Below are 14,555 nucleotides of genomic sequence, written 5' to 3' on the forward strand. Positions count from 1 at the left end.
TGCTGACAGGATTGTGTGTGAAATGTCTACGTGGAAAAAAGGCAACACTGGCTTTCCTCCCTGGATGTCAATGACTTCATATCTGCATTTATGGAGCTGAAATGTCGTGAATATCTTTTTGTAATGGCAGACACTTCCTCTGACTAGAGAGAGGTCTTTCAGCTGTACTGTGCAGTGTGCAAATTGTTTGTAAAACTAGGGCGGCATGTGGAAGTATATTGGGAGAAAATGCATGAATTATGTGTCTTTCATTCTGGTCTTACAAATATAAAGCACCACCTCATTGCACTGTAGAGGAATATGGACTGTGACTGTGACCTTGGAAATGAGACAATGATGTGAATAATTCAAGCCTTTTGTATAGGCAGGGCCAGGGCAGCCCATTCTTATTCACTAATAACAGCTGAAGTGGCAGTTCTGTTCTACAAGGGGTTTTATTGACTAACACCAGGTAGTGCAGAAAAGTAGGTTAAAAAATATATGAGGGTTATTTAGAACTTGAAAAATCTTAAAAAAAAAAAAAAAAAAATTAGGCATCTGTTATTGTGGACTTGAATAACACCTGAATGTTTCCTCAGTACTATTGCTATTGATTTATTTTATTTTGTTTATTTTATTTTACTTTGCTATGCTAAGGTCAACCTAATGCTAAGCTATGAAACTGGCAAAGGAAAAGCTAACAGCAAAGTTGGTATAGATTTATTTACTTTGCCTTTCCCTCAAACCTTTAAATCTTACCTTAGGAAGCTAGCCTTGCTAGAGAGTACTACACCAAGGCAGATAATCAGCTGTACGTGCTGAGGTTTTGTATTTGAGTGCTGGTTTGGGGGAGGTTTTTTTGGCTAAGATTAGAATTGCCCTGTCAGAGTGACAGAGACTTCACCACTTCTGCTCTACTGAAGCCTTTGCCAGCAAAACTCTGCCTTTCTTTCTATCAGCTACCAACATGATTTCCCTAAATGAACTACTGTCTACTCAAGAAATATGGGGATTGAGTGTTATGATTACCTTTTCTATGCTTTTTTTGAAATAACTATTGTAACCCTAAAAATATTTTCAAAAAATATTATGTTTTTTAATTGCTTCTGCTATTCTTTACACTCTTATTTCTAAGACTTTTTTTTTCTTAAGCTTCCTAGAAAACATTTCTCCAGACTTTTTTTTTTTCTTTTAACTGAGAGAGATTGAAACCTTGTTTAATGCAAAGTTTAAATTATACTGTAAGATAACCACGCACTGGAGAATAGCCCCAGAATCAGCTCCATCTCACACTGGCAAAACAAGGTCAAATCAAAGACTGTTTTTCCTGCACTGTCAAGAGCATGTAAACACCTCCCCTTCATTTAACTAACCTTGCAACACGCAGCTTTACAAAAATTCATCTAAAATACATTTATCAGATTATATGTGACTTTGCTTATGCTCATGTTTCAAAATTTATACACAATGTTGAAAAGTATGTTTGCTTTAATGCAAAAATTTAGATTTGAAATAATTTAATTTGTTGTGTGATTTTATGGCTTTTTGTTCTCTCTCTTTCTTTATTTTTTTGTTCTTAGTTTAAAAGATCTTATCCAAAGTGAAGATGTGAAACCCAAGCTGCAGTACATCATGACTAACCCTTCCTTTTCTATGGTAACAGTTCAAAGTGAAGATAGTGGGATAACCTGGGAAACCAGCTCAAGCAGATCTTCTACTCCCTGGGCCTCAGAAACTAGTACAACTTCTGATCTTTACAGTATGGAAAGTTCACCAGTAGGTTCTCCTCCAGGAAAAGTTATCTTTATTATGGATGAAGGTAAGATTGTTCGGAAAAGGAAGCGTAAATCTTCAAATAGGGTGCCGATGGCTACAAACCTGAAGGGAGGCCAGGGCAGTAAGAAACGTGACTCTTCTGGAATGCAGAGGCAGGAACCAAGAACTGTTCTAGGAGATGTGCAGGGCTCTGTGTTGAACGTTGAACAGGTGGAAGCACAAGACACAGATGAGGAAATGTTGGACGACAAAGATGATCTAGAGAACATTGCAGAGGAGCCAGTAAAACGTGCTCCGATAAGGTCAATATTTAGAGAAAGCAGACTGAGAAAAGTAGGGCCGATCCTTGGAGGACCAGTACAAGCTAGAATCCAGCTGTTCAACTCAATTTTGGGGGGGACTGAGCCAACCCCTGAAATATTGGAAAAAAACAGAATCCAGCGAAGTAGCTCCGTTTCAGGAGATTCTGAAGAGTTCCTTGAAACACCAGTCAAAGAAAGATTGCAGAAGTTCAGATCACTTCCAGGAGCAACACTTCCAAAAACCTTCCAGAGAGCAAGAAGTAAACATCTTGAAACACCATCGGAGAGGAGAAGGGAGCAAAGACAGCAACCCACAGCACATGCAAATCAAAGCTATTCTTCACTAACAACACCTCTTGAAAAACGCCTTACTATTAAAGATGATGTTTCATCTGAAAATATTAAACCCATTAAAATGAAAGATAAACCAAGCAGATTTTTGAGCTTTGGTGCAGAAACAGCTTTTCAACATGAAGAAAGAAAAGATAGACAACCTCTTTTGGAGATTCCAAATCAAATATCAGGACAGTCACTGAAGTGCTGCCCTTCTGAAGAAGCCAAGAAGCAGCAAAGTTATTCACTTGTGGCCAAGACATCAATAGAGGAGCAATCAACCTCCATTTCATTAGAGTCTGATGCTACATCAGAGAAACAAGTGCCGCTTCCTTCATCTGAAATTGCAAACAAGAACCCAGACAAATCCCCGCTGACAGCGTCAGATCTTCTGGATGAACCACTGGAGCAGGAAATTCAGCCCAATTCTGCACTAGAGTCTGTTTCAGCAGATTTTTGTGAGGAATTAGGTAGACGAAGTACCCAACCTATCTTGCCTACAGCATCCATATCAGAACATCCTGAGAGGGAAGCACAAAAGTCAGCAGTTCAGTCTTACTTACCTAGTGCTCCATCAGCTAAATCCAAATATTCCACTCTATCTGACACAAGACAAGAGGATATTATTCCTCAGTCATCAGAAACTGCACAATCTGAGTCTGAACACATGCTATTACCACATTCTGTAGAGGAAACAAAGAAGCAAGAAATTGAGTGTCATTCATCAACAACTGCACAGTCAGAAACTGAGCATTCAGATCTATTGTATTCTGTTAAAAAAACAGAGAGTCAAAAGACCCCACCACCAGAAACCCAAAATGTTCACTTAAAGAAACAAACAGAAACTGAGGAGCAAGGAATTAAACTAAACTTACCTATTCCTGAGAAGATAGATTCTAAATATTTTGGCATATCATATCCTATTCACACAGAAACACAAGAAACTCGGAAAACTTCAGCTGTAAATAAAGTAGAGTTGTATCACCCTGATTTTTCCATTGAAAAAACCAAACAAGTAGAGAGTGCAAAAATGGAGATGGAGCATGGAGATTTCTCATATTCCAGCAAAGAAACTGAGGAATCGGAGGGAACACAGATAGAGACAGAGCATCCAGACTTCTCTTTTTCCAGGGGAGAAATGGAGGACTCTGAAAGTGCCCTACTGCAGATGGAACATCCAGATTTCTCATATTCCAAGGAAGAAACAGAAGAATCAGAGAGTGCACAGCTGGAGATGGCACACCCAGACTTTTCTTCTTCGAGGGAAGAAATGGACGAATCGGAGAGTGCACAGCTGGAGACAGAGCACCCAGATTTCTCATACTCCAGAGGAGAAACAGAGGAATCAGAGAGTGCAAAACTGGAGACAAATTATCCAGAATTGTTTTTTTCCACAAAAGAAACGGAGGCATTGGAGAGCGCTCAACTGCAGACGGAACATCCAGATTTCTCATATTGCAAGGTAGAAAGAGAGGAATTGGGGAGTGCACAACTGGAGACAGAGCATCCAGATTTATTTTCCAAGGAAGAAACAGAAGAATCAGAGAGTGCACAGCTGGAGATGACGCATCCAGACTTTTCTTTTTCCAGGGAAGAAACAAAGGAATCGGAGAGTGCCCAACTGGAGACAGAGCACCCAGATTTCTCATACTCCAGAGGAGAAGTGGTAGAATTGGAGAGTGTACAGTTGGAGATGGAGCATCCAGATTTCTCATATCCCAGCAAAGAAATTAAGGAATCAGAGGGAACGAAGATGGAAACAGAGCATCCAGACTTCTCTTTTTCTGAGGAAGAAACAGAGGCATTGGAGAGTGCCCAACTGGAGGCAGAGCACCCAGATTTCTCATACTCCAGAGGAGAAACAGAGGAATCAGAGTGCGCAAAACTGGAGACAAATTATCCAGAATTGTTTTTTTCCACAAAAGAAACGGAGGCATTGGAGAGCGCTCAACTGCAGACGGAACATCCAGATTTCTCATATTGCAAGGTAGAAAGAGAGGAATTGGGGAGTGCACAACTGGAGACAGAGCATCCAGATTTATTTTCCAAGGAAGAAACAGAAGAATCAGAGAGTGCACAGCTGGAGATGACGCATCCAGACTTTTCTTTTTCCAGGGAAGAAACAAAGGAATCGGAGAGTGCCCAACTGGAGACAGAGCACCCAGATTTCTCATACTCCAGAGGAGAAGTGGTAGAATTGGAGAGTGCCCAACTGGAGACAGAGCACCCAGACTGCTCATACTCCAGAGGAGAAGTGGTAGAATCAAAGATGGCACAGCTGGAGATGGAGCATCCAGACTTTTCTTTTTCCAGGGAAGAAACAGAGGTATCAGAAAATGTGCAGCTGGAAACAGAACGTCAGGAGTTTTTATTTTCCAGGGAAGAAACAGAGAAAGAAAAATCTGTTCCTTTTGAACTGGAACGACCAGTGTCTTACTCCCCTGAAGAAGCAGAGCAAGAAGAAACAGCACAGCTTGCACTGGTACCTTCAGATTTCTCATGTTTTATGGAAGAAGCAGGTAAAGAAAACACTGCAGAACTCCAGTTGGAACATACAGATATATCTGATTCCATCAGAAGAGCTGAGACACAGCAAACTGGGTATCTAGAAACAGCACATTCAGATTTACCGTATCTCACAAATAAAACAACGCAGCAAGAATTGGCACAAGTAGATGTGAACAATTCTCTTATGTCACATTTTGGTGACAAAAGAGAACAGCCACAACCTGTGCAGCAGGATTCACAACCTGGAGGTAAGCTGTATTCCCATGCCAAGGGAGTGCGAGGAGAAACCACTCAACTGCAGTCAGAGCATCCAGTTTTGTCATATTCTGCTGGAAAAGAAGAGCAACATAAACCCTCACAGCTGAGGACAGAAGAGACAGAGATGACATATTCCACTGGCAAAACAGAACAACAGGAAATATTGCAACCTGAGTTGGAGCAAGCAGATTTGCCGTATTCCCATGGAGAAACAGCACAAGCAGCTGTACAAAAAGAAGGTCCAGAGCCATCATGTTTCATTAGTGAAGCAGAGCAACGTGAAAATGTACAACTAGCTTCAGAAAATAGGGATTTCTCATTTACCACTGGAGATATAATGCAAGAAGGGGTGGAGTCAGGATCTTTGAGCTCCTCACATTTGACTGACAGAGCAAAGACCTGGGAAATGGCACAAGTGGAGCAGGAGCAGTCACTTCCCTCCTGTTCCACTGCTGGTAGTCAGGAACAGGAAACCACACCACTGGATGTGGCCCAGCCAGATTTTTCATATTCCTTTTGCAGAATGGAACAAAATATAGTACAGGAAGAAGTAGGACAGCAGAAAACAGCTCAACAAAAAGCTATGAAAACGGAGTATTTGGGTTTGTCAGAAACCTGGGTGAAAGAAGAGCCACAGGTCACAGACCAAATTAATTTGGCACAGCAAGAAACAGCTCAAACAGGGTTAGAGCATTCATCTTTACCATATTCTCTCAGTGAACAAATGCAAGAAGAAATGCAAACGGAACCAGCACATCCAGAACAGACATTCTATGTAAGCACAGAAATGCAGGAGGAAATGACACAACAAAAATCAGTTCAACCGTTACTCTCAAGTTTTACTGGCAAAACAGAGCAACGAGAAATAGTACATCTAGAGCTGGAGCAAACATTTTTGCCATCTTCCACTGGAAAAGAAGCTCCACTGGAAATGGAAGTGAGTTCAGAATATCCAGATTTGTCATATTCCTTTCACGAAGCTGAACAACAAAAAATGTTGAAACATCCAACCTTACCATTTCATTTGAAGCAACAAGAAACTGCACCACTGGTAATGGAACATCCAGATTTTTCATGTGACAGTGGTGAAGCAAAACCAGGTGACACTGTACAGCAGGAGCCAGAACATCCAGAGCTCTCATACTCCATGGGAGAAACACAAGGACAATCAAAACATTTGGAATCACCAAGAACCCTGAGTGAAGCAGCGCAGGATGAAAGTATGCAAGTGGAATCTAAATACTCAAATTTGACATGTTCTGATGGCCAAAAAACCCAGCAAGAAACTTCACAATTGAATTCAAAATATCCAAATTTATCATTTTCCTTTGGTAAAGCCGAAGAACAAGGAACTCAAGAGTTTGAGTCTAAATATCAAGAATTGCCTAAACTGGCCAGAAAAAGAGCTTCTCCAGCAACTGCACAAATGGAGTCAAAACTTCCAGATTTGACATATTCCCTTGGCAAAGCAAGTGAGCCAGAAATTGCACAATGGGAAATGAAGCATCCTGATTTATCACGTTGCACTGATGAGACAAACGAACAAGAAGTAGTAGTGTTGGATCAGAAAAACAGAAAAATTTCTGTTGGCAGAGAAAAACAGCAGTTAAAGCAAGAAAAGTTATCACATTCTCCTGGTAAAACAGAGCAATTAAAACATGCCCAGAAGGACTTGGAACAACCAGATTTATCATTTTCCATTGACAGGCCAGATGATGAAACGGCCCCACCAGAGGCAGGGCACGCTGATGTGACATATCCTCTGGACAACACAGAGGTGCAACAGAGAGTACAACGAAAATCAGAGCAAACAGGTTTCACTTGCCCCTTTGGAAAAGCAGAACAGAAAACAGTTCAGCCAGAAGCTGAAATTCCATGTTTAGCCCATTCTGTGGGTATGGCAGAAGAAGAAGAAATGGCAGAAAAAGGGCAGGAACATCCTGACTTGCCTTATTCCACTTTGAAAGCAGGACAACTGCAGACTGCACAGCTGAAACCTGAACACCCTGGTCCAGCATGGTCCTTCAGCAAAGTGCAAGAAACGACCCAGCTGGGGTTGGAACAGCCAGATGTGTTGTATTTTCATGACAAAACAGAGCAGCCCCCACCTGCCCAGCTGGAACTGGGCCACACAGACTTAGCATCCCCCGCTGACAAAGTGGGGCAGCAAGGGATGGAGCATACAGCCATGGAACACTCCGATGAGGGACAGCCTGTCAGCAGAGCCGAGCATCCACAAGCTGCAAAAGAGAAAGTACGGGCTCCAGATACATCATCTCATAGTGGAAAAGCAGAGCAAAGAGAAATGGCAAAACCAGAGCCAAAGCATCCTGGTATATTGTATTCCATTGATAAAACACAGACACAAGAAACTACACAAGTGAGGTTAGGAAAACCAGTTCTATCATCTTGGCCTGGCAAAACAGAACAAGCACAAACTGGTCAAAAGGAGCAACCAGGCTTCCTGTATTCCTTTAAAAAAGCTGCGCAAGGAGAGAAAGTACAGCTAGAATTGGGACACTCACAGTTACCTTACTCTGTTACTGAGGCAGAACAAGAAACTGCACATGCAAAATTGAATCATTCAGGTTTATCTACTGGCAGGTTAGAACACCATGAAATCATACAACCAGAGGCAGAACTAATGGATTTATCATGTCCAATTGGTGAAACACAGCAATCTCAAATGGCTGAAGTAGATTTGGATTATCCAGATTTCTGGCATTCCACTGACACAATGCAGCGACAAGAAAATATTCAACCAGAGCAGAACCAGCCAGGTGATTTTTCATCATCTCTCAGCAAAGAGCAGCAATGGGAAGGTGCAGAAATGCAGGCAGAACACCCTGAGCTGCAGTCCTCTATGGGGAAAGCAGAAGGAATGCAAAATTCCCAAGCAAAATCAGAATATACAGATTTGTTGTTCTTTGACAGAGCAGAACCTCATGAAACAACACAGCCAGAGTTTAAAGAACATGATTTGTTCCACTCTTTTGTCAAAACAAAGCCATCATGTGCTGCCCCACTGGAGTCTGAACATCCAGATGTCCCAGATGCCATGGGCAAAGTACCGCACCCTGATTTGTCCTCTTTTGCTAGTGAGGAAAAGCAAAGTGCACAGCTGGAGATCAAACAGGAGAGGGGAAGCTATACATTACACCCAGAGGAAACAGTACGACTGAAACTGGAACAGCCAATGTTGTCGAGTTCTCATGGCACAGCACAGCAACCAAATAGGGCCCCACTGGAAGGGGAATTCCCAGACTTCCTGTATTCCTCTGGCAACAAAGATCAACAAGAAATGGCAAAACAAGAATTGGAGCATTCAGATTTATCATATTCCATTGATAAAACACAGCAAGCAGAAACCACCAAACTTGGGTTAGGACAACCAGATTTATCATCTTGCCCTGGGAAGACAGAGGAACCACAATCTGTTCAAATGGAAGCAGAGCATCAGGACTTGGTGCATTTCACTGGCAAAACAGAATGGCGAAGAACAGCACAACCAGAGGTTGAGCATCCAGATTTGTCTTATTCCAGTGACAAAGCAGAGCAGCCACTGATTACAGAACAGAAATCAGAGCAGCCTGTAACACCCCATTCCATTGGAAAAACAGAGCGACAACGAATGGCACGTCCAGAGCGGGAACTTCCTCATTTATCATATTCCATTTGCAAAACACTGTCACAAGAAGCAACACAAATGGACTTAGGGCAACAAGATTTAACGTATGCCCTTGGAAAAACAGTTGAAATGCAAACTGTGCAAGGTGAACTGGAAAATACAGGTTTGTTGTATTCTTCTGGCAAAAGAGAACAAGAAATGGTATTGCCAGAGCTGCAACATCCACAGCTATCTTACCCTGTTAGAGAAATAGAAGAAAAAGCTACGCATCAGAAATCAAACTATCCAGATTTGTCATATTCTACTGGACGACAAGAGTGCCATGAAATTGAACAACCAGAGGTGGAAGAAATGGATTTATCCTATCCAGCTGGCAAATCAGAGCGCTCACAACCAGCCCAAAAAGTACTGCAACAGCCAGATCTTTTGGAGTCCTTTGATGAACTAGAGGGAAAAAGAATGACCCAGCCTGGCTTTTTGCACTCCCTTGGTAAAGAAAAGCAGAAACCAGCTTCATCGGTAGACTTAGTGCAACCCAATTTATCACATTCACTTGGCAAAACAGAAAAACAGGAAACTGCACAAACAGGGTTCGTGTCTTCTGATTTTTCATATTCCACAGGAAAATCAGAGCAGTTGCAAATGGAACAAGTAAAATCAAAACGTCCAGATTTCTCATATTCTCTTGGCAAAGCAGAGACTTGTGGAATGAAACCGCCAGATTTATTGTACTCCAATGGCAAAGCAGAGCAACCACAGACTGCCCAGCTAGAGCATCCAGAGACATCATATTTCACGGGTGAAATGGAGCGAAGGGATGGGGACCAACCTGAACTGCAGTGCATTAATTTGCAGTACTCTGTTGTTGAAACAGAGCAACCAGAAACACCTTCTGTATCATATACCTTTGGCAAAACTGAGAAGCAGGGAACTGCACAACCAGACTTTGAACAATCAGGTTTATTAAGTCCTACTGACAAGGCAGAAGAGCATGAAACAGCCCTGCTGAGAGCAGGGCTTTCAGAGAAGCGAGACACTGGGGCTACTTCATCTCTAAGTGCTCAGTTGGAAACTAAGCAACAAGATTTATCCTTTGCCACTAAGAAAGCAGAAGGCCAACCATATTCATCTCTTACTGAACAAACAGTGTCTGTACCTTTGGTTATTTCACATTCTGTCTCTGAAATAAAACCAGAAGGAAGTCCAGAGTCTTTACCTGTAACTGCAGGCCTGTCCTCCAAGCACTTAGATTTATCTTACACCCACTGTAAAACAGAGCAGACAGAAACTGCCCAGCCTGCATCAGGTTTCTTTTTTGCAAGAAAACAAGCAGAGAACACAAAAATTCATCCGCATTTGCCTGTCTCTGCACAAACAGAGACTGACCATGTAATTTTACCTGAAACAGAGAGAGAACAGACTGCGCATTACTTCCACACAGCTACACAATTAGAATCTGAACAATTAAATTTATCATATTCTACAGATAAAGCAGAAACTCTAGAAAGTCAAGATTATTTAACTGTATCTTCAAAACTGGAGTCTGAACCTTCAGTTCCATTTTATTCACCTGATGAAACATGTCAGCAAGAAATTCCACCTTATTCAAAACCAGCCTCTGAGTATTTGGTTCCCACATGGTCCCTTGCTGAACAAGAAAAGCAAAGCATGCAGCCACTTACTCCCCAGTCTGCACAATCAGAGTGTGAACATGTAATTCCACCACATGATGAAAAAGAAGTGCAGAACATTCAGCTCTATTCATCTAAATCAGCAAGTTTGAAAACAGTGCAGTTGGAGAGTATGTCTCTAATGCGCACACAAGACCATGATAAGCAAGAATCTCAAGATCATTTGCTGGACACAAAATATTTGTCATCAGAGCAGCTAAGAAGTGCCCCCAAATTCACTGCTGAGCACGATAAGCGAGAAATACAACCTAATGTGCAGACAATGCCAAGGTTGGAGACCGCAGAGTCAAAGGTGGCTGGTGTAGCAGAGCAGCAAGCAGTGTCATCAGATTCATTTGTACCTTTTGATACATTACCTGAAAAGTCAGTATCAGTGCTTTTCAGTGATGATGAAGAGAAACAAAATATTCCATTATCTGTATCTGATGTAGTAGGCATGCTTGGAAAGCAATCTAGCATAATTTCAGGCATTTATACTGAAGAAGAGGATAGACATGAAATACAACCGTATTTTGCAGACCAAAAGCATACATCCTTAGAGCATCTGGGAGCTGTTTCATCAGATCTTGTTTATGAAACTCAGCATTATTCTGGTGAATGGGGTAGCCTTCCTTCAGCAGAGATGAAGTCCGTTAGCTCTAGTTCTGATGAAAAGCAGAATCCAGATATTTCATCTTTTGGGTTAGCTAGCTGGCTGGCAGAAGAGGTGAAAGCTCGTTCAATTAGTCCAATAAGAGCTACAGAAGTGGACAGGCAAGGAATTCAACTTTCTCCAAATGAAACTTCTGATTTTGGATCAAAACAATTCCCAGCTGGAAGTTGCACAGAACTTACAGTTCATGGTGCTACAAAGAATAAAGGACATATGTTTAGAGTTTCTGATTCACTGTCAAGTGAAACTTCCCACAGGGTGTCCTCAGAAACTAGTCACAGAGCACAAAGGTATGATTTACCATCTCTGGGAGGACATAATCCAGGTCCAGAAAAAGTTCCGAAGCATGAAACTAGGATTGGGAACCCTACAAAAATGGAAGCAATGCAACATCCAGAGGTAGACAAAGTGCCTGAAGGGCCTGAGCATTACCCGAGAGAAGAAGAGGAAGAAATGGAACATGTAAGCTCTGTAGAAGACAGTCAGCATGCTCCAGAGCCTACTGAACAAAAAGATCTATTTAATATAATTTCAGAAGGTTATGAAATACTCAATATTCATGCTCCTACACATATTTCTTCTGTTGATCAAGAAGAAAGTAAACACATGCCAGATAAACTAGAATACTTGGAAACAAATCCTTCATTTAAAAGAAAATTAGCTGACGATAGCCATAGAGCCCTAGCTTCTGGAACAACCACAGAAATTTCAGAAGGCTCTGTGTTGGAAAAGCCTGCAAGCCATGAACTAGAAGAATTGGTAAAAAATGATGATGTTGAGGAAAGTGGAGAAACACAAGAAAAAAATCCCATGTTGCCAGAAAACAATAATTCTGTGTTGGATCCTAATAATGGTATGGCTGATATGGATTATTTTGAAAAATATACATTGATTGATGACAAATCCACAATTAAGCCACATTTTGAAAGACCAAGTTCATTGTTTCCTGTGACAGAAGATCCCAATGAACCTGTGGAAGAAGCCACTTCTTTTAAAGAAAGTGCTGAGGTAGATACTTTGGAAGAGGAGTTTTCATTACTTGAGGATCTGGATGAAGTCTTTTATGGTGCTGTGAAAGGAGAAAGCAAAATGCAGATCTATGCAGATGCTCCAAACCCTTTACCTCTGCCAAAATCACTTGATATAAGCAGTAAAAAGGTTACAAATGTAGAAGATGAACGGAAGTCACCAGGGACCCCACTCTTTGATTCAGAAGAAGGAGTGCTAGAACGATCTCTGTTGTTTCCTACCACTGTTGCTGCAGTTAATCCAGAGCTTCTAGAGGAGCCACCTGCTCTGTCATTTTTATACAAGGACCTCTATGCAGAAGCAGTAGGAGAAAAAACAAAGGATGAGACTCCTTCTGATGAGGAAAGTGGTAATTCTAATGCATCTTTCCCTAGTAGAAATTCAGATACAGATGATGGAACAGGAATATATTTTGAAAAATACATTCTTAAAGATGAAATTCCAAGTAAGGCCATACAGCCTCAAAAGGATCAGATGTCAGAGGATGAGTCCTTTAGTAGAGTAATTTCAGTTCAGAGATCAGAGGACAAACACAAGCAGGGGGCTGGTGATGTTCAGTGCATCATAACTGAGGTTCTGCCAGAAAGGGGTGTTGTGGAGAGAGAGAAGGTCCAGGTTGACAGTGACATTAAAGCAACAATTTGTAAACCAATACATGCTATTCCTTTTGGAAGCAAAGAAATTCTTTCAGGTGCAAGAAGTGATACCACTGAACAAAGAGAAGAAGAAAATGTACCTGTAGAAACATCTGAGGAGTTGCCAGACCAATCTAGTCATCAAATGTTTAGTCAACTAGTGGATTATCAGGGAGATGCATATCAAGAAGCTACTAATAAGCAGGAAGAACAGCACGAAATAAGAGCAATTCCCAAAATGCAAAAATATGTCCCATGTGTCCGTACTCCTGTTGAAGACAGTGAAGATGATCAGTATACCCAGGAAAATCTTTCACATGTCCCTACCATTCAGAAGACAGAGGAGCCAGACTTTTCAAGAGAGGAGCAGCACCCTGATGTTTATGAAGATCTTCCTGAGTCAATGGACTATGATGTGATTACGCAAGAAGAACTATTGCAAGATGAAATATCATCTCAATTCACACATGAGGAGCTACTATTTGAAGACAGGGACTCTTTTGAGCATGTTGGTGATAATTATGAATTTGTTAATGAGCCAGAGCAAAGAACACCTATTGAGCTTGAAGATTCAGGCTTTGTGGTGATGTATCCTGAAAAATCAGCAACAAACATTCCTCAAGTTGAGAGCCCACAAAGAGAACTGAAGAAAGTGCAAGCGGACACATATTGTTACCACTGCAAATGCCCTATATCTGCTATTGACAAGCTTTTTGGAGAACATAAAGACCATGAAGTCACAACACTAGATGATGCTGCAACCAAGATGAAGGTAAGAATTAATGTGGCTGAGGGAAGGAGCTACTGAAGCCAATTTTTCCAGACCTCCTGTGTTGTCAGGGGAGAGGCTTCAGAGAGCAGTCCAGAGGCTAAATCACAGTATCTATAAAATAAAAACTATTCCTAAACACCTGTTAGAGATATTGAAGGAAGACTATCTTATTAAGGTATTCTCTAGAGTTCTAGGCTTGCTAAGCTGATATTTTTAGTTGTTCATAGGTTTGAATGACCTTGTTTGTATGTAGCTCTTACCAGACTTTCCATCTGTTAGCCTGCTCACCTGTATAAGTTTGTTCTGGTTTGTATGCGTAGGGGAAGAAATGGGAAGAGTATTGTTTCTGTGGAAAGAAAATTTTAGTAACAGCAGCTCATTTCACTTAACAAGGTATAGAAACCTCCATATGTGGGGACCAGTATCATCGTAAATTGTTCCCCATCTCAGTTACGTTTTTTTGCTTGCTTGGAGATGTTAGACTAGTTGTACAGTTTACACTAACAGTTTTGTTGAAACTTCATTTTCTGTTCAGTTCATGCTCATCTGTCCCAGTAGTGTTTTAGCTGTAGCGCAGGTCAGAGTTTAGCAAGTCCTACTTCTTCCCACTATCTCTAAGTTGTAGCACTCAAAAAGATAGATAAAAATACCCTCCATTTCAGTAGCCTAGTCCTTTGTGACCAGTACTAGTGAAAATGTTTTTGTTTCTGTAGAAGCTATTCTTCATTAAATTGCAGTTCTGCTTGTGAAAACAGTATGCATGTGATGTCTCACTTTTACCATATCAGATTTGTTCATGTAGAAGTATACAGATGTTCCTTCCTTGTTTACCAGCTCTTTAATCTCACCCCAGTATCTCAAAGGTGAGGTCTCTTTCCTGGCACATGTTCAGTTGATGGTAATACAGATTTTGTGTAATTTCATTAAAATTCTAGAAGGGCTTGTATCAACAGTATTTACATTATCTTTATGTTAACTCATATGCAAGAAAG

At 41.2% G+C, this 14,555-nt stretch overlaps 1 protein-coding gene across 1 annotated transcript in view; it reads left to right on the plus strand.

Moving 5' to 3' along the window:
• The window catches only part of CMYA5 (cardiomyopathy associated 5), a 49,204-nt gene that overhangs the window by 5,444 nt on the left and 29,205 nt on the right, over positions 1 to 14,555 (plus strand). Inside the window, exon 2 of the mRNA XM_075740376.1 lies at positions 1,560 to 13,563. Within this exon, the coding sequence (XP_075596491.1) occupies positions 1,560 to 13,563 (12,004 nt within the window). The remainder of the gene's footprint in view (positions 1 to 1,559; positions 13,564 to 14,555) is intronic.

This window comes from Balearica regulorum, chromosome Z (genome assembly GCF_011004875.1).
Source record: "Balearica regulorum gibbericeps isolate bBalReg1 chromosome Z, bBalReg1.pri, whole genome shotgun sequence".
In the NCBI taxonomy this organism is placed as follows: Eukaryota; Metazoa; Chordata; class Aves; order Gruiformes; family Gruidae; genus Balearica; species Balearica regulorum.